The sequence below is a fragment of the Neodiprion fabricii genome, chromosome 5 (genome assembly GCF_021155785.1).
Source record: "Neodiprion fabricii isolate iyNeoFabr1 chromosome 5, iyNeoFabr1.1, whole genome shotgun sequence".
NCBI lineage: Eukaryota > Metazoa > Arthropoda > Insecta > Hymenoptera > Diprionidae > Neodiprion > Neodiprion fabricii.
The window spans coordinates 9,984,631-10,011,543 of NC_060243.1; the positions used below are offsets into that span (position 1 = coordinate 9,984,631).

At 37.9% G+C, this 26,913-nt stretch overlaps 1 protein-coding gene across 1 annotated transcript in view; it reads left to right on the top strand.

Moving 5' to 3' along the window:
* LOC124183868 (protein abrupt-like) overlaps positions 1-26,913 on the top strand; it is a 158,818-nt gene that overhangs the window by 52,080 nt on the left and 79,825 nt on the right. The window contains exons 6-7 of the mRNA XM_046572980.1: positions 855-1,024; positions 15,192-15,411. Coding sequence (XP_046428936.1) covers positions 855-1,024; positions 15,192-15,411 — 390 coding nt within the window. The remainder of the gene's footprint in view (positions 1-854; positions 1,025-15,191; positions 15,412-26,913) is intronic.

Sequence of the window (26,913 nt, forward strand, 5' to 3'; positions counted from 1 at the left end):
ATCAGTATCATCGACAACCCGATAGTGGAACTGCATCAGTTCTTGTACTTATTTCTACAGCAAAAATGTTATAATAGCGATGTTGTGTCTTCAGCAACATCTTTTTTTTCGTGAGGCTGAAGTTGGTAACGTTATTTACGAAGTTAAAACGTTGTTGGATTTAAATCTTTAACACAATTTTAAAATGACCTTAACGTAGTTCAACTTTGAAAATATGAATAAACATTGCTTCATGACAATTGGCGAAATTCCAGACAATCCCAAAGTTACGGCATAAACATTTTTCGTAAACATGCATCACCAAGACAACGTTGTCGACTTCAACTTTATTGTTTTCCATGATAAGATCCTTACCGATAAACGCAACTGTCAGCGGTGTTACTATTATCTGATATCTATTTCCAATGTCTAAAACTGGAAAGCCTTCCTGCTTTCTCGGTTTGGCAGATGGATCGATATTCGATAAGCGATACACCTGTTCCGTCTCTTGGGCTTGCATTTGTCGTACTCTGGCTCGCAACCTGATCGGGTTTCCAGCGTCAGGGGACTCTATACAATTTTTATCACTTCGGAGACACTTTTCTCCTTGCTACCTGTCGCGTTATATAAAGACAGTCAGCGACACCAGCTCACTGTTCAGTATTGTTGTGGATCTAGAAGATCGTTAATTTTAATGCTCAACGAAAGAAAATCGGTGGAATGGATGCGACTGAGCAAAATCTGAACAGAAAATTGACAGGGTTGAAAAAGTTTTGTTTTTCCTCGAGGAAACCGAATTGGAGATTTGCGGATTCGTGCCGTTCGACGGTGAGTTGAAGAAGTGATTTCATCTTTTTTCTCCTTCTCTTTGACAGGTCGTAGAGTGCGACGTGGCAGGCCACGTCTTGGGACTCGGGGAGGACGTCACCTTTCTCTTCATGGGGATTCACCCTCCCGTGGGGATTGGCTTCCTCTGGACATGAGGACCGCCCCTCCGGCTGTCCCAGCATTTCGCGGCTTCGAGGAAGCTACCTCCGATGGGGTGGTGAGTTATGAATAAGTCTATACATTTTAACCACGCTTTACAACATCACGCAACGGATCACCCTTCAAGATGCTTCGCTTGGCTCACCTTGAGTGATACTTACAATTTTTGTTGCGTGACATGCCGCGCTCGATGTAGCCATCTCAATTAAATTTTTTCATGTGAGACAATATTCTAAAGTCATACATATTAAGTTAGAAACGAGTAAAAAAGCAATTGAGCGCATATCTGCTAAAGGACCTGCAGTCGCCAGTAAAGAAGGCCATCCTGTTGACCTCACTGAGCTGCGGGACACATTTGGTGACCAAATCTGGACCCACAAAGTCGAAATTTTCAATATTTTCACAATTCTCTCTATCTGCCAAATCCCTCGCTGTGTTGTTTCGATTTCATCCGACTGGACATTATATACGCTGAGAAAAATTTCATTTTTTATAGTAAGTAGAAAAATTCAGTAAAACAGGTATCGTTAAAAAAAACTGTATGAATATTGTTGGAATTATGAAAATCGAGGTACGCGTAACCATTTTGCACTATTGTCGATCCTTTTTTGGTAATTGCAATGCAAAATCAGTTTGTTCGGTTTACTTTACTTTTTTTTATAATCCAGTCTCGTTCAAAGTCTTAAGGTCATATAAAATATCTTAGCTCTTCAAGCTATATTTTAACTGAATAACAAACATCTAATTAAGACTTGTACCGACTTGAGGGTAGTTCACTCCTGAGCGTTAAGCAATAGACTGCGACTGGGTTCAACTTCGCTTTTGCGCTTAAGATCAACCGGGAAGTCAAGTAGTTTGGTTGAATGAATGCCTGGGATTATTAGAATATGAGTTTGATATTCATTGATTGGTTCGTTAGGGTTCTGGAAATGAGAGAAAATAGATGTCACACAGTCGCACAAGGACGTCGTAAGCGTACGACACGAAACAATTTTTGTAGTATAGTTTGTAAAATATGTCAACCATTCACAGTTAACATCAAAACTCAATCTCCTAAGGCCTTTCAGATGAATTTAAAAGTGAGTCAAGCAACAAACAATAAGACGAATCTTTTTCCATCGAGAGTGACGGTAATTAGCATAGGAAATTATATGCTCCTTTGGTAAATAATAATTAATGAACATTTAAGAGAAACATATTCATGCAATTATGATAAATTTTTATACACCCTTGCACGAATTGCGCGTCGAATTCCCTACAAAGAAGAATTCTTGTATTTTAACCACCTTTCATTCAAACACGGGTTTTCGGGTGAAATAATTTGAAATTTACAAATGGACTCGAGTTTACTTATACTCGACACATACCACTACCACTGTAGAGTTGAGTAAGATGCCCAGAAAATAATCACACCTTGGTTAACTGTTTGCGCTTACCCCACTTGGCAAAATCAACTGGCACTCTGTTCCTCCGAGATTGCTCCAGTGTTTGAATTGCTTACTCCTGTCCTCGTTTAGCAAGGACGAAGCGGACAGTACGGCATGGCACCATAACCGTAACCGTACTCCTCGTAATATAAATTATGCCCGTTTTGTAGACACCGGACGCGGCCCTGCCGGCCGGTTTCCAAATAACACTAAAAAGACCCGAGTCCTCATGACTGACATTGCCAAGCTCGGCGTTCCTCAAGTCTACGACCGTATTCGGAACTCTGGACATTACCTGACTAACAAGAGCCACACTTAGCTGGCCTATGTTTCTCATTGCTGCTAATCTCGCTAGTCTGCATTTGTGGCCACCACCTCAAGATATGATGGCCACCAGTAAAAGCTCCTAAAGGATCGCGACGAATGTGATAACCGCCGTTACGTGTTACTACAGCCAAAAAACATGACGGAATATCGAAACATAGTTCGTCAGTTTCAACCGAGTGGCCCTTCGTTTTAGGAAGTCGTTAATTATACAGTTGGAAATCAAATTTTAAGTTGAATGAACCTGAATGACTTGAACATTCTTTGAAATAACGAAGAATGATTCAAAATTACTCATATCATTGGTTAGCATTCCAATTGAACCGAAATCGTATCGAATCGATTTTCATCTTATTATGCGCTTTTGTTCATTTCCAATTTACCAAGGGATCTCCATAGTTTTTCAATGATTTTCCGCCGTTCTAGGTCATTTTTAGTCATTTGTTATGACATCCTGTGATTCTATCCAATTCGGAAATTTTTTAAAAAAGCTAAGCACACGTGGAAATTATTGAAAATTAACGGAAATCACTTGGTACGCTAGAAGTCAACGATTGATCACATGATAAGGTCGAAATCAATAGAAACAAATCTCGATAAAATCAAGTTACTCAAAAAATATCAAGGTTTGAAAGGTTTCTTTTCTTTCAATTTCCCGGTTATTAAAGAAGTAAACACAAGATTTCCCTTACACGTCAAAAAGCGTACATTTTATAGATGTGAATGTAACTCTATTTACGATAGCTTGTAAATTCAGGCCACGGTTTTATTATTTTCGAAATAGTCTTGTCGAGATTCACTTTGCGCTTCTGCAATGTAATACGCCTGTATCTATGCTTATATCTTTATGCGCGTGTTTCACCTACATTATCCAGTCAAAGGTATGGAATATGAAAGACGATGTCGAGGTCGACGGAGAAAATGTACCGTCAAAGGATTGTTAGAGAGACACTTCATGGATGCTCGTATCTTCTGCCAGCGGTGTAAAGGGTATACCTGATACAATCTTTTATAAGCATAAAGATTGGCGCACTGGAAACAAGACGTTGAGTTCTTTGTTTCTGCCTACCGGGAGAGAAAACTCTACCAAACTCCAGTAAACTTTAAGGACTTTATTTTCCTCGGAGGAATTCATATCCGCATTCCATGAATGGTAAAATTCCTCTAGGTAAAATATCAGAGGCAGCGCGGATTACAAGAGAGATCTCGTCTCTGAAAGCGACCTGCAGTCTACAAAGTTCACAGGGGTTCATCTTCTGAATAAATATATGTACGTTTGAATACTGGACGAGTTCTATGCGCATATCTCCGAATCAGTTGTGTCATATGGGGTTTTTCGGAAATTGAAACAAAGTTCCCCCTATGTCACGTTACTTTCTTTATTTTTTTTATTTGGATCAAAAAAACTCATGGGAGTTTCAATATTGTCGCAAGATTTTGCGAATTTTTATGGAGTATTCCTGCGTGAGTTATATAGGGCTTTGGAAATTTCTATGGGGTTTTGGGAATTTTTATGGGGTTTCGAGAATTTTTATGGGGATTTCATGGGGTTTTGGGAATTTTTATGGGGAATTCATGGGGTTTACTAGTTTTTGTGGAAAAATTTTGCGCAGGATCTTTATTGAAATTAAATAAAAGGGTTTGCAACTGTTACGGGATTTCAGAAATTTCTATTCGTGTTAGAGATCTTCGTGGATTGAACGAATTTTCGATGGAGGATGTTGGTGAGAGTTCAACTTGGGTTCTTCCTACGATTACCATGCAACACCCTTGAATTCTTCAACGTGACAGGGGCGAAGCGTGCAGGCGGCAATATATTTGTCTATTATAATATAAAATTTTTTGATAAAATGTTTGTCCGCTCCTTATTACCGATCTACTCCATCAACGTGACATCGAGGAATTGCTGGACCGGTGCGAATACCGTGGGTGTGTATGTTTAATAGAAATATGACGTCCAGTCATATGATCGATAGGGATTTACGTTAGTTTAAAATTGAAACGCGCCTCTTCTGTCGAAAATGATACAGGTACGGTTATAATAAATACATGGCAGATTTCGCAGTATTTTCTTTTTTTTTTTTTTTGTTCAGGTGGCGAAATTAAAAGCCATCTCTTGGAGGTGAAATGACTCCTGGATTGAATTGTTTACGGAACGCTTACTTCTCCTGGATTCGCCGTGTCGTCGGAACCCAGTAGTGCCGAAAATGAAGGCTCATCGTTTTCCGTTTTAATTTCTCGGCAAAATATCTTCTCGTGACTCGACTTAGCATATTCCTGCAGTATATTGACGGGCGATGGGGTGAATAGTAATTTTGCCTCACCCTCACTTTTTCCCTCCGTCATAAACTCCGCGTCTCACATTGCGCTGACCTCAATAACACGGATAAATTTTTCATATTTCTATATTTTCGGAACATTCCGATAACTCGAGGTTAGCCGCTCCGGATGTTACGGTCTTTAAATTTTTGTCGAACATCATTCTTCAAGTGCAATACAATTTTGCGACAGACGTTACGAACGCTTGAAATATTTATCGTTCTTCACCGTTGCGTTGTAAAGAAAAGTGAGCATGACATCCTGGCATGGAAAATTTTTCTCATCCCATCAGGGAAAAACCATTGTTGCACAATTTTAGAACGACTTTCGACTTTCGTTCGTTTTGCCAAATATGAGTATATTTTATTTATCGTGCGAAGTAACGATCCTTCCTCAACGCGCATCGTTGCAGTAACGTTGCTAACTTCGTCGTCATCTCATAACCGGTTATTTCCACGAAGAAGTATTTCCGGTTCGATGTGCAATCACGTTGTAATCATGTTGACATTTGGTCTAATATCCTTGATACTGTGTGCCTAGCAAATTGTTTACCATGGAAGGCGTCACCGGCGTTTCATTATTTTTCCCTGCTTCCTTTTGCTGCACGCACTGAATAAACCCAATTTCTTAATTCCCTCTTGTTTTTTATTATCTCAAGCCTGCATCCACTGAAAATCAAACCGAATCGTCCGTGAGGTACCAATTTATAGTACATACCGTGGAACGTGTAAACAGCGTGATGTAAGTCATAATATCCTCCTTGGTTCCTCTTCCGTTCTCTATTTCACTGGTGAAAATGCAGAATAGCGTTCGGAATTGAAGTTGGTAGCAGCACGGTTTCCGAAGCTTTCACGCAGAGTACATACATCGGTTTTATTGATGAATAAAAATGTATTATCGATGCGTGACAAGATGGCGCGTACCGAAGAGTACCAGCATCAATCTTCGTAAAAAATATTCCTCTCATCTCCTGTATCCCCGCGGGTAAAGGAAGCTCGTAAAAAGAACGGAAATTGAGAAGCTTCGACGTCTAATTTGAAGTTCGGATTGTCGCTGTCACGTACCGAACGACTCCCGGAACGAAACAATCAAAGCGCCCGCGAACTCGAGTTTGACATGTTTCGATACGCGTAACAAACAAGCCTTGACTCGCAATTGTGAATTATATCGAATCCATTGCTCCTCGGCAACTTTGATGTGCTTTCGAGGCAATCCCCGGGGTCTTTTTGAGGCCCTATCAACTCGATATCGCTCCTCCCTTTTGCGGCTCCTATTTCATGAACAAAATTTAACAAACGATCTTCATATCGAAGAGGCGAATACTTTTACGTCGCAGAGTATGCTTCGGCCTCCATTTGGCTTCTACCCTAAAAGTGATTCCGGTGTCGCGAGAAGTTCAGAAATCTGCCCGTGCAGCGTTTGATATTAATTTTATTGTCCAAGTTGAAAAGTTCGAGTTTTCTTTTTCTCTTTTAAAATTTTACTAATATTCATATTGCTTTGTATTCGTCAAATTTCGCGCTTCGAACGTTCATCGGCTGCCCTTTTACCCACGAATCGAAATTAAATCGAGCTTGAATCCGAGCGATTTTCATTCTCTGCAATGGTTGATATGTCATTTATTTTTTCTAGCGCGAGCACGATGCCAGTACAAGTCGTCGAAAGGGACGTAACTGAAAAAAAATGACACTGCGAATATAACAATCTGTAAAAATAAAAGTATAAAGTTATTATGATATTATACAAACAGTCGAGTGATGGAATTTCATGCTTTTTGAGACCAGATTTATTTTTTCAACTTTGTCGTTTCTTTTTTTTTTTTTTTTCTTTTTTTTTTCTCTCTTATCAAGATGCGACCCTCGAAACGCCAGGAGATCAAAAAGAGGAGGTTAAATTTATTCTATCTGATTAACACGGAGGGTGTAAAACGTACGTCATTGCGATGAAAGCTCAGATCTATTTACTCAACGCCTCTTGTTGACCCGCCGAGAATATGTATTTATAATGTACGAGTGTTCAACCGACCGTGAAGTGCATGATACGATTATGTGAGCCGAAATTTAAATCTATTCGTAATTGCCAAACCGCGGATGTCGAGCTACGGATGAAAGTGAATTAGAAGGGATTTTTCTACCTCGCAGATTCATCTTGAAACCAATTACGTTTCGCTAATGTTGAAAGACAGGTGATGGCGAATTACAACTGAATATATTTACCTTTCAGCGCGTTTTATACCTTTATACCTTAAATATTCAAACCTACTCGAAAATTTTCCACGTTATCTTGTTAGTCGATATAACGAGCCTCGTAATACTTATCCAGACTGATTTTAATATCCCAGCTGATTTTGTCAGCGTAAAAGATTTCTGGTCCAGCAGGCGTAACTGCTTTTAAAACTTTCAACGTACGACTTTTTTATTTAAATAAAATTTTCGTGCCTGGCTTGTTTTGTGTCGGTATACGATGTCTGCGTGTTATATGTATAGGCGCAAGTGGAAGCTTTCAAACTTTTGATATCGTCATTTTCTCCGTTTTTTGCGAGGCCTCGTATAGGTATAAAGCTCTCTATACGCGAAACGGTACAATATTGCAGAGAAAGGAGCTTATGGCAATAGGATGAAAATTCCAATATTTTCACATCCCGATCCTTTAAACTTCCTCCGGCTTCTTTTCTTGAATCATATTTTCACAGATACTTGAACACGAAGTTACCGATCTCGTGGAAGGAAGAAAGGGTCCTTTGAGGCACACGAGGAAAGCACTTGATCGTACCGCTTGCACGTACCTCTATAACTCAAAAGCACGATTAAATCAAAATCACATCCTTTGCCTCGCGACTTCAAATGCCGCAGTTGTCGACTTACTTTCGGAAAGGATCTCGCAAAATCATTATGAAAATTTACTCCCGATTAGACTGCCTGGATTTTCAATATCTTACGAGGAAGTATCCTCCCGATCAAAAGTTCTTGTATACACATTTCCCAAAAATCAGTAGCTTTCGAGTATAGGCTTCAATTTCGAGGGGGAATTGAAATCAAATATATCACTCAAAAACCGCACGGCCGATTCGCAGAATAAATCACAGCTTCTTGCCTGTCTTTGAGAATCAACCGTGCAGTTTTTTGATCGATTTGTTTGATTTCAAGTCCCGTTTAAGCTTTATAATTCATGAAAATCGCGAAATCCATAGATTCAAGAAATCTGTACACCTTTCTTTTGAAGTTTGAACTACTGATTTTTAGAACTTGCGTTCATGAGAACTTTCAATCGAGAAGGGTATGTACTATAATATATTGACAATCTGACCAATTCGATCGGGAGCCAATTTCTGTAAGTATTGTCTAGCAATTTGCTGAACAGACTAGCAAAGTACAGTCAAGTTTATAACATAAAGACCCTACGCTGTTAATAGAAGTATCGATTCCTGATATTTCAGCATACGATGTAGAAAAAACGAAAGAGAATTTAACAGTATCAAGATTTAAAGAGTGAACTTGAGGTTGATCGAGTTGAATTTTATTAAAAGAAATCCTCGTTGACAGGGTAAAAATTAAAAGCTATATTGTTCCGTATAATTGATACAAAAATCGTATTGTTTATCGGACGTTGATGAATTAGAACTGATTCCGCTGCTTAACAGTTATTAAATAACGTGAATATATTCCTCAATTAAGCACAAGTTCATCGATCATCCGGCTATTATGATTTTGCCTAAGGGAGGACACATGTGAAATCGGACAACATTTTAAGGTCGAATTTCTTCTTTATTTTTTGTTTTAATTTAATTTCCTCCTGCCTATCGAAAAGAACATTCGTGATTATTTTTATCTCAATTCGTTCTTCTGTTATGAACTATCAAAAATCCTCAGATTCAACTTTTTAAACGAATATAACTCGAGAGTGAAGAGATATTGATAAAAGTGAAAACGTATTTTTGTCGTCTTATGTCACAGATTCGTTACAAAAACAAAAAAAAAAAAGAAATGATGTCTTCTTTGTGTTAAAAATCAAATTTTTCATCTGATGTTCTAAAAGTTCGTTATTCAGAGAATAAGTTGTAATTTTACCAAATTTTTTCACAGATCTATAATTTGGGGCACAAAAATGTGCTTTAATTTTTTTTTCAACATCCTTTGTCATTTTCAAAGGTGTGTAACGTCTCAATTTAGCGGTTGGACGTTGTTGGTGGAACGTATTTCTTTCTTTCTTCTCCCGCTTTGGTCAGCGTTAATAATTTCACTGACAGTGAAAAACGTCTCGACGCTGCCGTATTTGCTTAATGGCCATTTTTTAATTTCCCTTGATGGGAGAACGTGCCACCGATCACTACAATAGCTCTTCGGAATGCCGTAAACTGCCATGGAAAGCTAGACGTCTACGCCTCGCCATAAGACGCAGCCATGCCTCGTATAAATACCAAATGTGTCGGATGTTTCGTCCACTTGAACCCCCTTGAATTAATCGCCGTTTAGGTATATGCTTGCTTATGGTGAACGGGTTTTGTACAAATTCTCAAAAACTGGTAAAGTTCCAATGACGATAAAGAGAGTTGAAAATTCATAACTGAAGAACAAATTGAAGTAGTAGTTTCGTAAAAATCGTTTATGCTTCTTTCCACAGGCAGACTAGAATTTCAAAAAATTCGACCTCAAGATCTTGTCCGATATCACAATAAATGCCCCAAAGAAACACGCGACGTTTTTGTGGTTAACTGAAAATCGAAGAAAAGAATCCATTATTTTTAGCGTTGGAAACTACATCGTCATAATTACCCCTGTTTAACATAAATTGCTCTAAAACGATTAACGAAGTGATTTGATCGAATTTGAACACCCATGGGTTTGGATTTAATTGTTCGGAGGAGACATCGTTTTAATTAAATTCATCTCAATTTATTTGGGCCACAGGTTTTGAGCCACCGCTTTGACATTTTTTTTGTCTAGACTGTACGCCTGATGCATCATTAACTTCTTATTATAGTGTATTATCAGCAGAACGTGGAGAAGTGTCTCTCTTAATTAAGATTGCATGCCTTCGGGTACACTCCCAGACGATTCCTTTTCGCCGTAGATTTCTTCAAGTCACTCGTCTGGCTTTCCGAACGACTGCACTACGTCTGGGTACGAGCGTTGTATGACCGAGTTCTCTTGCCCTATTTTCCCACGCCTCTCGTCTCTTTCCAGTGTAACGTCGCGAGATGACTCGTCATTTACTCCAAAATAAAGCTCTGCTCGACGCGGCGTGACAGTGTCGCAAACTCCTCCTCGCGGATAATAACTCCAGCGTGCTTTATGCCGCGTGATATGAACGCTCCTCCGGTCACAACGTCTATTCCGCATCATCTTTCGTGCAATACCTACCTTCGAATAATTAACAATACTTCCAGGGACGCCAGTGAGGGTATCACGTTTACCAACCCCGTATTCCACCGCACAGTCAGACGCAATTTTACACCCTCTGATGCTTTTCTTCCCCGTCGCAATATCGCCCCGGAATAAACCTCCGAGTACCTTACCTCTCGTTGACGGAATCCTGCGGTCTCGTTGTGCCCGAAGGCGTTTTTGCGTTCTACAGACCATTTCTGGCGTCGACTCTTTCTCACTTGCGCCTGGCGCCGAGTCCCGAACGATCACCTTCTGCACTGAGAAAAAGGAATTCTTGAACAAACAAAACAGATTTTGTTGGAGTCCATTCGCTTCAATCTAGTTTCCCTTATTTGTTCCAAGTACGATGACTTCGATTCAACAATTTCGATTTAGTTAGTTTCTCAAAACGATTTAGTCAGGCGAATTCCTTGATTCAGCAAAACCCTTTCTTGTTGCGATCGAACGAAGTATCGTTTCGAATGAACCTTTCGATGTGTTTCCAAAATTCAGTCAACTAAATATCATTTCATTTCAAGTTTACGTATCGTTCCTCGAAGTTGAATGTTTCTTGACAGAAACAACTAGGTACTTCAAATGAAATAAGTAGACGAATCTAGACAACTAAAGACTTACATCGCTGGAATGCCATCCTCTGTTGATCGAACCGTAGCTTGTTTGGCGTAACTGGTTGAATCAATTGCACTAATTTCTTTACGAGATAAAAGAAACACCACACGCTCTGAAACAAGTAGAGAATTTATGATTCATCGTAGACATCGGTATACCTGTACCATAAACGAACACTAGGCCGTGAAATTTCTCGCCACGGAAGTAGCTTCAGAGATATTTATAAAACCGAGTAATCGGCTAGGAAGTCAGATACGGATAACGTGAGATTAAATTTGTCATCAGACATATTACAAACAGAGAAAGCGTAATACCAAGTTTCGGTTAATCGAAATTGACGCTGACTACAAATAAACAAAAACTATTGACGTACGTTCAATTTATACTTTGACACGTACAGTGATAAGTCTTCGGGTTTGACCCATTAAATGTTGGATAAATTCCGCAAAATTTTGAGTCAGCAGAATGACAAATTGTATGATTCAAAGAATACGTTTTATGCGTTTGAATAACTCTGATGTTCAGTCATTGCAAAAGATTTTTGTAACAACAAGTTTCATTACGTGTTTCAACCGTTGAACTCTTGGCTCAACCAGACGTGTATTAAAACGAGCTCAATTTATTTCCCTACAAAAAATTCATATTTTTGAAACATAACAATTGCCGCGCGTTCAATCAAGTTTGTAGGCATTTCAATCTTGATACAAAATTCACATTATTGCAAGGAACTCGAGCCGTGTTATCTAAATAAATTGATAGTCAGCATTGATGATTTAAAGGTTTAATTCAGTTCTATATCAAGTTGTCACAAGCATTTCGTCCGAGAATAGTAATTTGTGTTCGCTGCATTTGACTACAGCATTCAATCGAATCACACGAATATCACTTGACTCAAATAATCCTTTCCCTCCATATGGCTTCGATAAGCTCCTCGGACAAGCGACATGAGACGACTTTTCCAACCATTCGCAAGCATCAGCGAGTAGGTTTTCCGAGTGACTAGGCATGTTCCAGTGCTACTCTGGCTTCTGTTTGCGTTGAATCAAAGCATCGCCAGGCACTTTTCTGCGGACCTTTTTTCACCCATTTCAGTCGACAAGCCTAGTACGTTACGTGTGAATGACTCGGTGAGTAATCATCGTATTTTTGGTAAATCCTACCTTTCCCCATTCCTCTTCATCGGAAGACGAAATGCTTTCCCCCTTACCACGGATCATCTCACAAGATGGACTGGACCTTGCGTGATAGCCTAGCTCGAATACTCTGCAAGCAACTGTAATCAGAGCAAGGAACAACTTGCAGCCGTTCGATGGCTGAGTGATTCCGCTAAAGCATTCGCCATTCGCGCAATTCTGCGCACACACGACCGTCGCCAATTCCTGACAATCGATATAGAATCACGTACCGTTCAGACGCGTGTGCAGTCTACCAGGTAACAAGGCTTGTTGGGAATTCATCAAACTTTATGATGAGCGATTGGCATGCCTTGCGAACTTGGAATACCTCTCCCTTGGTACGCTGTACGAACTGCGACAAATAAGAGGGAAAAGATAGACAGACGTCTGTGCATTAATTTACCTCGGGTAGTTTGCAAAGCATTTTCGCGTCTGGTCTCGGTGATATTAATAATTATTCCAGCCAACAAGCAATTATCTCATCTCGGACGGCGAGTGATATTTTTTCGTTCAGCGACTGGTGAACCAATGGTTGGATGAACGGTCTCGGTAAGTGCCTGAGGAAGTAGAAACGCGTGGCAAATTCGGTGATACGTTCTGAAGGGGGAAATCCTGCGAATTTGTACGATTCACGGTTGTCATAAACGAGCTTTTCATCGTACGGGCGTAAATCCTCCGTGAGTTTTTTTTCACTCCCGATAATCTCTCCTGATTTATGCCGTCGTCGATATTGCTCAGAATCGGAACGGAGAATTTTGTTTGCTCGCGGGATTTCGGACACGGAAAAAATTATTACACGACTCGCATGCATGCGTTGATCAATTCAGATATGCCGATCGGTAATGCAGACATTTTGCTACCCTTGTCATTGTTGTCGACGGCTCTTGAGCGTTAGAGAATACCCACCCATTCGGTGTCCTTTTTTTCATCAATAGTCTGCGAGTCTCGAGTATAACGCCGACCGAGTTACGCGAGGTTTGAGTGGCTGGCTTTTTTAAGACTTGGAAAATAACTTGTATGTAGTTTTCACATGCGATTTTCACCGTATCAGCAGATATATTCGAAATGTGAAATCGAACATTTATGATATAGTTTTTAAAAATACGCAAACCATTCAATGTTGTATTCTAAATTTTGGGAAAATGGTATCGTCGACTTGGATGAAAGTTGAGTGAAAAATCAAATATTGGGTGCGGAGATGATCCACGAAACTTTTCAAACTGAATCGGATGAGTCGAAGAATGAAGTTGTATGCACAAAAAAATGTTATCTTCCACTGTACTTTATACGGCAATAAATATTGTATTTTTATTACCGTCGTAGAGGATGTTTTGAAAAACAGAAAAACTGAAACAAACTTCATTTCACTCGATCGAACACTTCTGTACACATTTTACAGTGACGGTTACGAAACCTCCAGAATAATCGGCATGGTTGGGAACGTCTCTGAGATTTATTGCATCACAAAGTTCAGTGAAAAACTGCTTTTCTTTCTATTCACAACTTTTTTTTTTTTTTTGCCAAACCTACCCAACCCAAGTTATGTGAATTTAGCTTTCGTTTGCTGCTATTCAATTCTGATCAGTGTACGTGGAGATTAAAAAATATGTTTCGCGTAAAATAACACACCGGCAGAAATCGTGTTGCGTAGGATTGGTAGCAAACTAAAATGAGACCGATATCGTTACAGTAAATGTTGAAAAATGTTTTCGCATGATGAATAATGAATTATAATGAATAATGAAAATGATCAAGGACTGTATAGTAAACGTAGCAAGAACTTCTTCTCTGGGCAGTACTAAAACTTCAGGTATTCAAATACTTTCCAACGTTTATATACATATAATATTATATTTTACATTTATATCATTAGCAATGTTTTATTACACACACTGATTCAATATACCGCCATCCCGTGCCCCGTGACTAATATATCTTAAAAATTGGCCAAGCTGTCGAATTTCCTGCAGATATTAAGTAAGAATTAAATCACCCAAAAAAAATTTCCAGGCTTACCCTTGTCGGTATTTTTCTCACTGTTTTTCGTCTGCAACGAGAACGCCGCGCTTATCGGATTTTGTTATCGGAAACCTCACTCGATGAAAAATCTACCGTATAAAATGTATGTTAGACCGATTCAAATTAGGGTAATACTTTTTATTTTTCTGGAATAAATTTCAAACGTTATTTTTAAATGAGCAAAAATTCCCCCGTTGTCGAGGATCTTGAGGGCAAGTCTAATGACGTGCCTCATTTAATGTTATCGTTTCCCGATTTAAAAACGTGTCAAAAATGAAAGTCTTTCCAGTTTCTTCACGACATTTTACAAAATAATCGTGTAGTAAGGACTTACAGTTGGACTGGCTTCATTTTCATATAAATAATAACATATTCGTTTTGTTCATAAACCTTCAAAAGGTATAAAACATCATTTTAAAAGGTAATTTAAATATCCCTACGATTAAATGTATGCGTATGAAATTGCAATCACATTTATTTTATAAAATTCTGCGAATAAACTGAAACGAATATGGCTATTGACACTCATACTTGAACTGCGGTAAAAACTAGCGTTTGTACATTCTTCTAGGAAAGCAAAAATGGTGTACTGTGTAAGAAGGAAGCAAACACGATTCTTTACAAAACAAGAGTATTTTACGCGTTTTTTCATGAAGTACGAAGCACGAAATTGAGGTTAGGGTCACGTAACGTCAGATTCATTCGCGACTGCACATGCGCGGAGTACTTAGAAGACCTCTTTAACTTCTAGGACTCCGCGCATGCGCGTTCGCGAACTCACTCTAACGTCGTAGAAACGGATACTTCGTAGACGGGAAACACGCGTGAAAAAACGCGTGAAACATATTTGCTATACATAACAGATATTGTCCTGAAACCGGATGAGGTTTCCTCGAGTTTGCGTGATCCTGAAGTTCGCACACGCAGAACGGGCTACAGCTCTTGAATTTCTTTTCTCACGACTGCAGGTTCACTTGGGTGAGGGAATCGCCGTATGCGAGGAGCAGCTGCGCGCCGTGAAGTGGAGCGATTACCGCAAGTTGACCCGCGGATTGGCCGCAATTCTGTTCAGCCCTACCGAGCTTGCGACCTGTTCTGTTACTGGACAACGCTGGAGCAGAGCGGGAACCGCGACGGAGCGCCCCGTCAAACCGGCCCTGGACCGCGCCAAGGTGCAGGCAATCATATGTGAGTATTGACAAGCAGTTTAATGCAATAGAATGAAAATTATATTCAGATAAAACAATTTTGTTTTTACGCTTAAGAATATTTAAATCAAGAATGATGATATCCCGTCTAACCTAACCCGACCTAACCTCTGTCTGTATAAAATGATAATTCTATTCAGATTAAACAATCTTGCTTACGGTTAAGAACATCTGAATGAGAATTGAGAATATCCAACCTAACCTTATCTAACCTAACCTCTATCTGCAAAAAATAAAAATTTTATTCAGATGAGACAATCTTGCTTACGGTTAAGAATATTTGAATGAGAATTGAGAATATCCAACCTAACCTAATCTCGATCTGTATAAAATAAAAATTCTGTTCAGATAAGACAATCTTGCTTCCGATTAAGAATATTTGAATCGAGATTCACAATATCTGATCTAACCTCAAATTTTACATTTTCTAATATTGTTTTTAAAATTCTACCATCCTAACCCAACCAAATTTAACTCAACCTAACCTATGTCTGTAAGAGTTTAGCCAGCGTTCGCATAAGTGTGCGACCCCGTCTCCACTTGGCTTACAAATATCGTTATATGTCCAAAACTATTGACCTGGTAGTAACGAAATACGGCCTAAAACTTGGCCAAAAGTAATAAAAATCGGGTCAGTACTTCCGGAGATATAAACGAACATACGTCAGAAAGACTTTGAGTTTTGTATCGTGAGTTTTTCTAACAACGGAACGATCCGTGCGCCTGAAGTAGGCAAACGGAGTTACAGTTCATGTTCAGGTTGAGAACTCTATCCAGCCCCGCTAGTATTATTTGTATAAAAATAACCTGAACATCGGAAAATGTGGAAAATGAAAAATTGGATTCGGACAGTCAACTATGGCAATAATGAGGCAATTGAGAGTGGGATCTTTATCAAGTTCGGCTCGACGTTTGGGATGATCGTGGCGGAATGTGGTGCTGAAATGAGTTGTAACTCCGGTTGCCTGCCTCAGGCGCCGGGATCGCGCCGCTGTTAGAAAACCTCACCTTATATGTTATGTGTAAAGAACAAAGGGGAAGCAAGAAGATGACAAGTTTTCGATTTTATCGGGAAATTTTGTCCCGTTTCTTCCGAACCATTTTCTTCGAAAATTTTTTGTTGTGGCAGCCGAAAACTCGAGGAAGTTATGGATTTTCATCCGACAAACAAGGTGATAGAATAAAATTCGCAAGAAGTTCGAAGTGAGTTTTGAACGGCTCTCCCGGAAACTTTGAAAATCGTTTTATATTGGATGTTATAATAATCCTTGAAGTTTCGCGGAGCGGAGTGACGAAAAGCCGGCTTATATTCACGCGCAATTTTTGCTGCCGAGGAATAAAAAAATATTATTCCTCGAGAAATTGAATAATCCGAGGAATAATCGATTCTGATTTGCGATTTGCCTGAAACAACATTCAAAAATTCACAATGGCCAAACTTTCCGAGGTAGTGGATATAGGTAACAGTAATAGAGCTAACAATAAAGTTGAATTGGGAAGATATAACCGACAATAATATTTCCACATGGCCAATGGAAACCCTGTAAATGTTCGACGATTCCGACAGGTTTTGATAAGTCGGAAGTAGTAATAAAAATTCATAAAAAAAAAATGGAAGCAATCGAGGTTCCGTTCGATTGCACGAAAATGATCTGGCTGGTATGGCGAGAAGCATATTATTCAGCACTTGTCTACAGTAAATGGAACGAAAGTGTTCCGCATCTTCGATGTAAATTACTTTTAGTTCTCTGAGTTTAGAATTTGCAAATAATCATAATTCACGATATTTCAGGTGAATTTCGTACGGAATTTGCAATATATTGAGTTTGTCAGGAGGACTCATTACCTTCGGTAATTGCTCCAAGTATTTCTCAACTCCAGCCAACTTCTCCTCTGGCCTTTGCAATCTGCGATGAAATTAAAAATCCGTCGTACAAGCGTCGAGGTGCAGTTGTTATTCTGTCCCTGCTTACGGGGCTAATTATTTATATTTGCATAAATTCCGAAAGTACGAACTTAATTTAATTTCGTGTGGAAACGAGCAAAGGTCGAACTACGTCGAAGATAAAAGCAGAGGACGGTGTAATTTGACGTTAATACGACGGAGTCGCTCACCTCCGTAATCGAGAAGCTTTAAGCTAAAGGCGTACATAGAGGGTGTAATAAAAGTCAAGTTTGCTCGTTAAAACGACGGATCGTTTGACACTCGAACAGTGCGAAACGTCTAATTCAAGGGCTGCACTCTGATTTGCGGGGCATCGAATTTCTTAATTAACGACACCCGAGACCCACTCAAACATACTTCGTAACCACCCCCCTACTTCCAATCTTATCGCCAAATCCCCCTTGTTCCCAGAGTTTCGTCGTTCGCGCTCGAACGAATCCAGCAGATGTGGATTTTCGCTTTTGTCTAATCTAGATCACGGCAGACGACGATAAAATCACTCTCGCTAGGGTTCACAGGCGAGCTTTTATGCGAAAAAAAAAATAATTACGTGAATGGAATGTTTTTTCGATCCTACGAAATCTTGTTCGATTCAATAAAAAAGTGCTAGGAAGAATAATTTGTGTTATCAAGTGGCACCAAATTTATTTAAATTAACAAAACACATCTTCGCCGTATTCGACCGCAATATTTGGTAAATTCAACAAATCCATTCTCTATGTTGCGTGAGGTAGTTTATATCTAGCTAGAGTTGATTCGGACAAAACTTTGCCCCTCTTAAACTTGCTTCCAACTTACAATTAGCTGCTAACGGTATGCGTGATTTTTTTTGTAGATTCTTAACTGAAGGTTTTTAAATGATAATACCCGATAATACCGGCTTGAACACTCCTCTATATCCATATTATAAAAATATCTCGCCGTCGCGCCGTGTCAAGGATCCAAGGAAACCCCCCTATTTGACCCTTGACCCTATATATATACCCTTATACAGATTGAACCCCTTACCCTACATGTATACCCTAATACCCATATAGATTTAACCCTTTACCCTACATATATACCCTTTTACCTTTAAAGACTTAACCCTTTACCCTAATGTATATATACATCCATCCAGGAATCAGGGGTTCAACCCATTATCCTATATATATTAGGGTGGTCCTTAAAAAGGTTAGTTTAATATCGACTGTATTTTTCCTCAACTCTAACCCCTCCCGCCTATAGGATGGCTTTTCTCATTTAATATATCGTAAGAGGAATAGTGTTGACAAATATTTGTAACTGCGAGGTTTTAGTGGGCATTAGTATTACTATCTGAGAATAAATTCACATTATCGTACCAAGCAATATACACAATGTGCACTTCGTCTAAATAAGAAAAAACGTCACGTTTCGAAGGTGTGCAACGCATCGAGATTACCTGATGATGTACGATGATGTGAATTTTTTCTCAGATAGTAGCATTAATACTCACTGAAACCTCGCAGTTACAGATTTTTTTGGACATTATTATTCCTGCAATAAAATACATGTTGAGAATGTATTCGAAACATGTGTATTTTAAATGAGATCCATCCTGTTGGCCGGAGGGGTTAGAGTTGAGGTAAAAAAATTTTAAAATTAGGGAATTATTTTTGAATCCTTTGGCGCCGATTTGGGGGATAAGACAGTCAAAATTCAAAAATGACCATTTTAAGGACCACCCTAAAATATTGTAACACTTTTGGGTATTGCGCAAATAAATCGGGTTCGTCGAGAAATAACGAAGTGAACAGATCAGGCAAAAATTAAAAGGTGGAAAAATACGCTTAATAGCGATACGTCCTTTCAATTTAACGTCCGAAACAAGACTGAGTTTGCGATAATGTTGGTTGACGCAGCAACCTTATTGATTTTATAACATACAAAAGCTCTTACATGTCTTTTATCTATGATGACTACTAGATCATTAAGAAGGGGATCAGAACGGGTTATTTCACCCTTTGTAACAATATACGCATATGTATATATATATATCCTCGTACCTGCAAACAATCTAACCCTTTACCGTCTACACTCCGCCCTCCTTCCCCGCCGTCTCAGCTCTTGTTTCCTCTTTAACTTTACGCTGTATATGTACATCTCTCTATATCATAAAGATATCTCGCCGCTGCACCGTGTCAGAAATTCAAGAACCTTGTCATATAAAACCTGACCCACTCCTCGCACAAGCACCTACATACAAACCAGAAGACACCCGAACACACCCGACGTCACCCGAATACACCCGAAGTCACCCGGACACACCCGAAGACACCCGAACACACACGAAGACACCCGAACGCACACACACGCGCACTTAGGGTTAGGTAAATTACGGGTAAAAGCTAGAGAATTTTGGGAAAGGTCAGAAATCCACAACTACGTATGTATGTGTTCTGTATTACCAAAATATAATCATATCTCGCCGCCACCGCCGCTGTTGACGGGTCGAAAATCCAGGAATAATTATAATAATGACAATAATAATAATAGTCTACTGGACTTTTCAAGGGGTTAGGTGGGTTTCAAAAGCTCAAAATAGGTACATTTTTAAGAATTTTTTTTTACTTAATCAACAGAATATTTCATTCCATCAATTTAACACATAAAAGATACATATTTTATGAGTAGTTTGTGAAATTTTCATTGAAAAATATTGAAATTTAAGGCGTGGACACGTCGTCTGCTGTGACCCCTCAAAAAAAAGTTCTCTCGGCGTAGTCAGGATAACTCATGACAGATTCATCTGAAATGCAAAAACCAAAAACTTTCTGTTAGTAGATGTTCAAAACTCGTACTTGGACGAAGGAAAAAAAAAAAAAAAAAAATTACATTTTTGGCGGCGTTGAAAACCAAAAACCCTTATTTTGAGTAAAATTTGCTCCCTTTATGGTCTTGAAAAATTACTTGGAATAGAAAAAAAAAAAATCCTTCGTTCAAGTACGAGATAATGTTATTTGGAAGAAGTGTGCAAAATTTGAAAGAGATCGGTTCATAAGTTTTCCAGAAATCGTGACTACCGATTTCAAAAATGTAGTTTCGAGAAAAACGCGATTGAAGATTTACATTCAAATAACATGTAAATAATCGTACTTACACCGTATAATGATGCAAACCCATGTTTTTTCCACGTGCCATCACCTGACACGGTGACATCTGTCGTATCTTCAACATTATTTTCATCACACGTTGATTTTTTTTCTTGATTTGCAGCAGACAACACAATTGATTCGGCAACAGTTATGACGCACTCATGTATTTTATCAACATAAAAATTATACGTTGATGCATTCAAGAATGAGGAACTTATATCCATCAAACCACAGAATTTTTTACATCCGGCAAGTCCTAAGCCTAGTATTCGCATCACAAAAATAAACGAACAATAGCTAAGCAGCTGCCTCGATATATCTGCCTCCATATAACTGCGTCACACTCGGTTATAGCCTGATGGGTGAAACATCCAAAGGCTATATCTCTTAGAATATGACTCGGATCGTTTTAAAATTTTAAAGGAATATTCTCAACATATTCAATTATAAGATAAGCAAAAAAAAAAAAAAAAATTCGATTTTTCGAAATTTTGAAACCCACCTAACCCCTTAACTCCCACCTCACTGAAGTCGAAACGGGGTGGTTGGCGTGCAAAGCGAAGATCCTCTAATATATATATATATATATATTATATATATTCATAAAAAAATTCAAGAAAATAAAAACATTCAGCATTTTCATCCCATTTTTGAATCATGACGAAAAGACGTGTTTTCGAGTCCCTGATTTTACAAAAATGTTTCATCGATTTTAAAAATGGTTATCTTCACGTGAACTTTTACAAAATGGCGGAAAATTTTCGCAAATTAGACAAAACTCTATTTATCTTTCGCTCGTGCGGTATCTGACATTCGGTCGGTCTGCAAAGATCACGGTAGAATTCCCGTTGACCGTGGAAAACGAAGCTGAAGGACTGAAACGCCCTCGTCAACCTAATCCCAACCAGTCACGATTCTATTGGCTATTATTTCAGCCTGGACTATATTCTCTGGGTTCCTTGTACAACATTGTCAAGGAACCGAGTCAGGATTAAAAGGAAATTGGCCACCAGACGAAAGTAGGCAGTTTCGCCTGAGGGAAAACGTCACGGAAAGTTCGGAATTCTTTGCTTCTGAACGTTCTTCGTAACCTGTAATTTTCACCGAAAAATGCCCAAACTTTCATCGGTCTTCCATACGATCATAGAGATTGTTTTATCAAATTTTCTTTTTGATTTCTATCGGATTCGTTGCATTATTATGATAACACGATCGTCGTTGACTATTAAAAATCTACAACTTGACAGGAGAGTCATCGAATGGTTTTATATAATGTCATTTAATCACATGTGAGTCAATTTACATCAAACCGGACACTCTTGAAATGGTCAGGATTTCAAATTTTATAAAAGTTGGTTAACGATGATTCTTGAAAAGATCATTTTTGGATTTCGAATGTTAAATTTTTTAATTTTTTCAGATTTTTATCTCAATTCTAACCCGTGCGGCCAGAGTTGATTTTCCCATTCAACCCTTTTCAAGGGAACGGTAAATCTGCCCAATTAATTTCGATGAAATTTGATGTAGGGAGGTTTTTTTTAGTCGTTGATTACGAATCTGGACTCGCAATTTCAAAATTAAAAATAACGGTTTCATATGGCAATACCGACTGACTTTTGGGACCTCTTGATGATGATTGAATTTTGAATTTTGAAATTTCGAGTTCAGATTCCCAATGAGCGACCCAAAAAAGCTCGCTTTATCAAATTTCGTTGTCATCTATTTGGCAGATTTCCTGTTAAACGAAAAAATCAACTCTAGCGGCACGGGTTAGAGTGGAGATGAAAATCTTAAAAAAATCCAAATTTGCTTTTGAATCATTTGGAGTTGATTCGGGAGTTGACATAGTTGAAATTCAAAAATGACCTTTTTAAGGACCACCCGAATATGCATTGTGTGCGACTGGAAAGATTACTTTAAATTTTATTGGAATTTCAGTGGTAGTATTTTTGGGGCTCAACGGGGTGGATTACAATTAGAAAAAAAAAAATTTTTTAATCGTCCAGCACAGTTAATATCTCTGGACCAATTTATCGTACAGGATGGGGCTCGTTTCGAAATTAATAGATAACGCATTTCAAAATATGTATAATTATACCGTATCAATTACACTTCCCTCGAAATCAAACCCGTTTTTTAATTAGCATAAATATTTGAATGAAATCGTCGCATAAATTGAAAAAAATCAAGCTTGTTTCTCATACAATTTCCAATGGAAGCTAAAATTTTGCATGAAAAATAAAGAGGATTCTGATGAAATATGTGATGATATATTTAGTTCTGTTAATGCCTGAAAAATTCTTAATTATTAATGAGATTAATTATTTCTCATTTCTATACGTGTGAACAGATTTTGCACGCTAGATCACGCCAATTTACAAAATGTTTGTATTCACACCCTTGTGCGCATGCGCCAACGCTTTATTACCGCACTGTTAAAAAATAAGGCACTTTACGCACACTCCGCAATCTTCGAAAATCGAACTTTCCAAGCAGGTGTTGGAAAAAAAAATCATTACTATACAATAGACGTCACCAGTTCCGAAACCGATTCTAATTACGTTTTATGCCAGTAAAACCAAGTCGATTATATTAAATAAAACCTCGCTTCTGAAACAAATTACCGAAAAAATTTCGCGTCGATAAGTTTTTTTTCTGCTCTTTTACTGTTTTCCGCAGTGCAGAGATTTCGAATGTTCAGTGAAATCTGCTCCGGTAAAGGCACTAAAAATCGATACTTCGTATAAATTGTGTTACGTAATAGTTGTGCAAGTATTTATCGGATAAAAGATACGAAGATCGCATTACGAACACGAATTGCGAGAATACAAAACACGGGAATTATAAACAAAAATTTAGATACCGATAATTTCATTTCTTTTTAAATCGGTTGAAAATGCTTTAAAATCTAGCACATTTGATTTCACCCTACCTTTTTTTTACAACTTTATATCATAATCAGTATCGGCGAAATATTATAAAATTGAATATCCGACGATGCTCCCATGATAAAAAATAAGGGTTTGAATAAGGGTTTGTAGAAAATAGTCTTCTGAGTCGTAGAGTGAAATCGAACGGATCTGCTAAATTTTCAACCATTTTAAAGAGATTTGAAACGGATTATCGATACCCACGCATTTGTTTATAACTCCAATATTTCCAAACTTTGCATTTCTAAAAAGATCTTTGCAGCTTACGAATGTAATAATTATTAAGTAAGTAATGAAATTATTAAAAATTACAGATATTTTGAACTGATAGAGAATCCCGGGCAATGAATGCACAGTACGAACAATCTTTCATTCATGGCATAATCAAGCAATAAGAAATGAGGTTTGAAAAAAAAAATTTAATAATACCGCAAGAGCCGAAGGTTTCGCGATTCTTGATTTTGCACAGGTGACTTATCATCCAAATTCCGTTTGAAAGCTCTAGTAACTCCACGCGAATTAATAACTCTGTTGGAAAATTTTCACTGGTTTAAATCAACCGTCGAGATAATTATCTTGAAAATAATAACGGCGTAATCATTAATTAAAACCCCTCTCTCGTTATCTCAAATTTCGCATCAGCCAGCTTTTATCAGCTCAAGTTCTCGCCACTTAGTCACTGGCTTCTGACTACCTGAAATAAACAGCTGTGTTCTTATATTTACATAAATACAACGAAAACGAAGCAAACCCCGTATAAATATCAATCTCAATTTCCTCTTGTTTTACTTTCCTTTTTCACTTGAATTTTATGTGAAAAACTTAACGCCGTTGTTGACAGTTACGTGCTGATGAGAATAGGGATTAAAATTGAATACTGAGTAAACAGAGCAACGAGAGTATTCTGAACTTTTCGTTGAAGGATTGAACGAAGTCGAATCCCTTGAAGTCGGTAAAAATCGAGGAAACAGCACTTTTTGCACCTGTCGTTTTTGTTCTTAATCGACTCGGGTATGCAAATGATTATTCGTAACGTTTTATTTTTAATAACGTTTAAAATTCTCGCAAAAAATTGTAACTGGCTTGCGGACAATTAATGCAAAATTTATTCACTCCGACACATTTTTCGAACGATTATACGACTTATTTCAGAATTTCTTCGTTCTCTTGATTCGCATTTCATTAAACGTTTTCAGAATACAATACGATTAATCACCCGGGTAATGAGAAGTTCTTTGCTTTTCGAACGTATGCAAGTGTCGAAAAATTAACACAAGAATACCGCTGATAACGAGAATGAAGAATGTTGAATAATTGAAAAAAAATCGACGTTCTTTTATGTGTCTTTATTCTGTGCATCATTACCGTCTGAGGTCGGGAGATTTATTTTTTATTTAAAAATTATACCTAAATATGGGTAATTCTGGCTCAAGTTGAAAGGGTTCTGAATTTTTACTCTCAGATTTGTGTGGAATCGAAGTTTTAAGAAAATGAAGAGGATAGAAAAAATATAAATTAACGATTTTGTATACAATTATCGGTTTTTTTTTCAGAATGCTCAAATTTACGTTCAATTAGGAGTAAAAAGTTTCCTTGTTCGATCCACTTTATATTCGAAAATAATTAATTACACCGTACTCGAAATATCCCATCATTACCTGCGACAAAAGTGGGAATTATTTTTTTTCGCCAACTTTCAGTGAAAATCAACATCTCGTCTGACACTATTTTACAATACTATATTTCAAAAAAAAATTATTCAATATCAATTTCACTTCTTATTCACTTCGAACGTGTTATTTATCGTAAAATCGAAAAGATTTAAAAATTTCTTAAAAAATTCTCGAATGCTCACAACTAGCATTTGTTTTTGTAAATTCAGGATTCACCAGGTGCTGATGTTTTTTTCTTTTTTTTCCATCGGATTGCTCCATTTTGGAACCAGTCTTGGAATGATTCGGATTAAAAATTGACATTCTTAACCAGTAAATTTTTTAAATATTAAAAAGAAGTTTTAATATTCGTGACTTCAAAACTAAAAAATATTTCAGCCAAAATATTAACATATTGCCACCTGAGCATGACGATAAATTTCATCTCTTCTCGTTCGTGAAAGGTCGACAGGAAAATCCGTATCTCGGAATTGTCAATCTCGTTAACGGCTCCTACTTCCAGTTATCGTTACCGTGAAATCAATTCACCCGTGATTGTCTGTCTTGAAATAGGTATTTAAGCTTGTTACAACGCTTGCGTAACGTTTCAAATTCACTCATATTTTCATTCTCCCTAAAATTGACAAAACAATGCTGAGAACTCGACGGATGAGCAACCGACTCGCTTCTCTTCAGCTTCTCCAAGAATTTTACGTAATGAATATCGTGCTTTGCTTCGTTTTTGCGGGACTGTGTAACGACGCTTTGTCAATCAGTACCTTTCCACTCGCAGAGCAGCGTTTGCTCGAATCCCTCGGACTTTAAGAGGTTCCAGAACCCTTCGTAACTCCGTCTTTTTATGGAGTGACTTTAACATGATTTTCCCGTTATAGAAGCCAACCGAAAATTTCGCATGGACGGTATTCGTCGATTGTTGATTTAAAAATTTTTCAACTTCAATTTGAAGATCAACGGGAACAAGTTTTTCAGTATATAAAGGCATTTTAGTAGGGGTTTTTTTTTTTTTTTCTTTCCAATACTATGAAAATTTGATTTTTCGGAAAATAACTACGGTACGAACGTATTTTCCTGCATTCGTCGCCCCCTTTTTAAAAGAAAAGACAAAAGAAGAGTCGGAAAATAAATTATCTTTGCATTCATTTTTTTCCATATTCCGCCATAAATTTGTTTTACATGGATTAAAAAGGAGAGTATTAGACCTACGGATCATAAATTTTGCTGTAACACGTAGGGTTATTTCGATTTTGGATTTTAAAACTTTGACTTCCGATTCAAAATGATCGACTCTAAAATCCTACGTGTATGGTGATTTTTATTCGGCTTGGATGGGTTTCAAAATAACATCGATCGTCACCATACTGGATTCACGATTTCGAATTTGGTAATTTGGATTTCTGATTCGAAACCCGCAACCGTCAAAATTCGCGCATCAATTTTAAGACTTGATTAACGTTATTTTGGGTTCGCGAATTCGAATTTCGGAATTCTAAGTTCAGATCGGATTTTATCGCATTCTGACAAAAAGCTGAATAGTTATTGCAACGCGTCTGCCAATTGGTTCAAATAAAATTATCGCCAAAGAATAAGGGGCATTCTACGCAATTTCGACCTGGCCTTAACCCTCGCCATTTTCACCATCACGAAAAATTGCAAATTGCAAAATTTCAGACTTGAAAGAAAGGTTATCTTCACAGTTACCGTACGATTGGCGAGATCACTGCCAATCATAATTGATTTCAATTAAATTCGTACATCGTTTGTTTAAAAATGAAAACATTGGATACTGAAACAAATAAGGGCGTGCACCCAGTTTGCGAA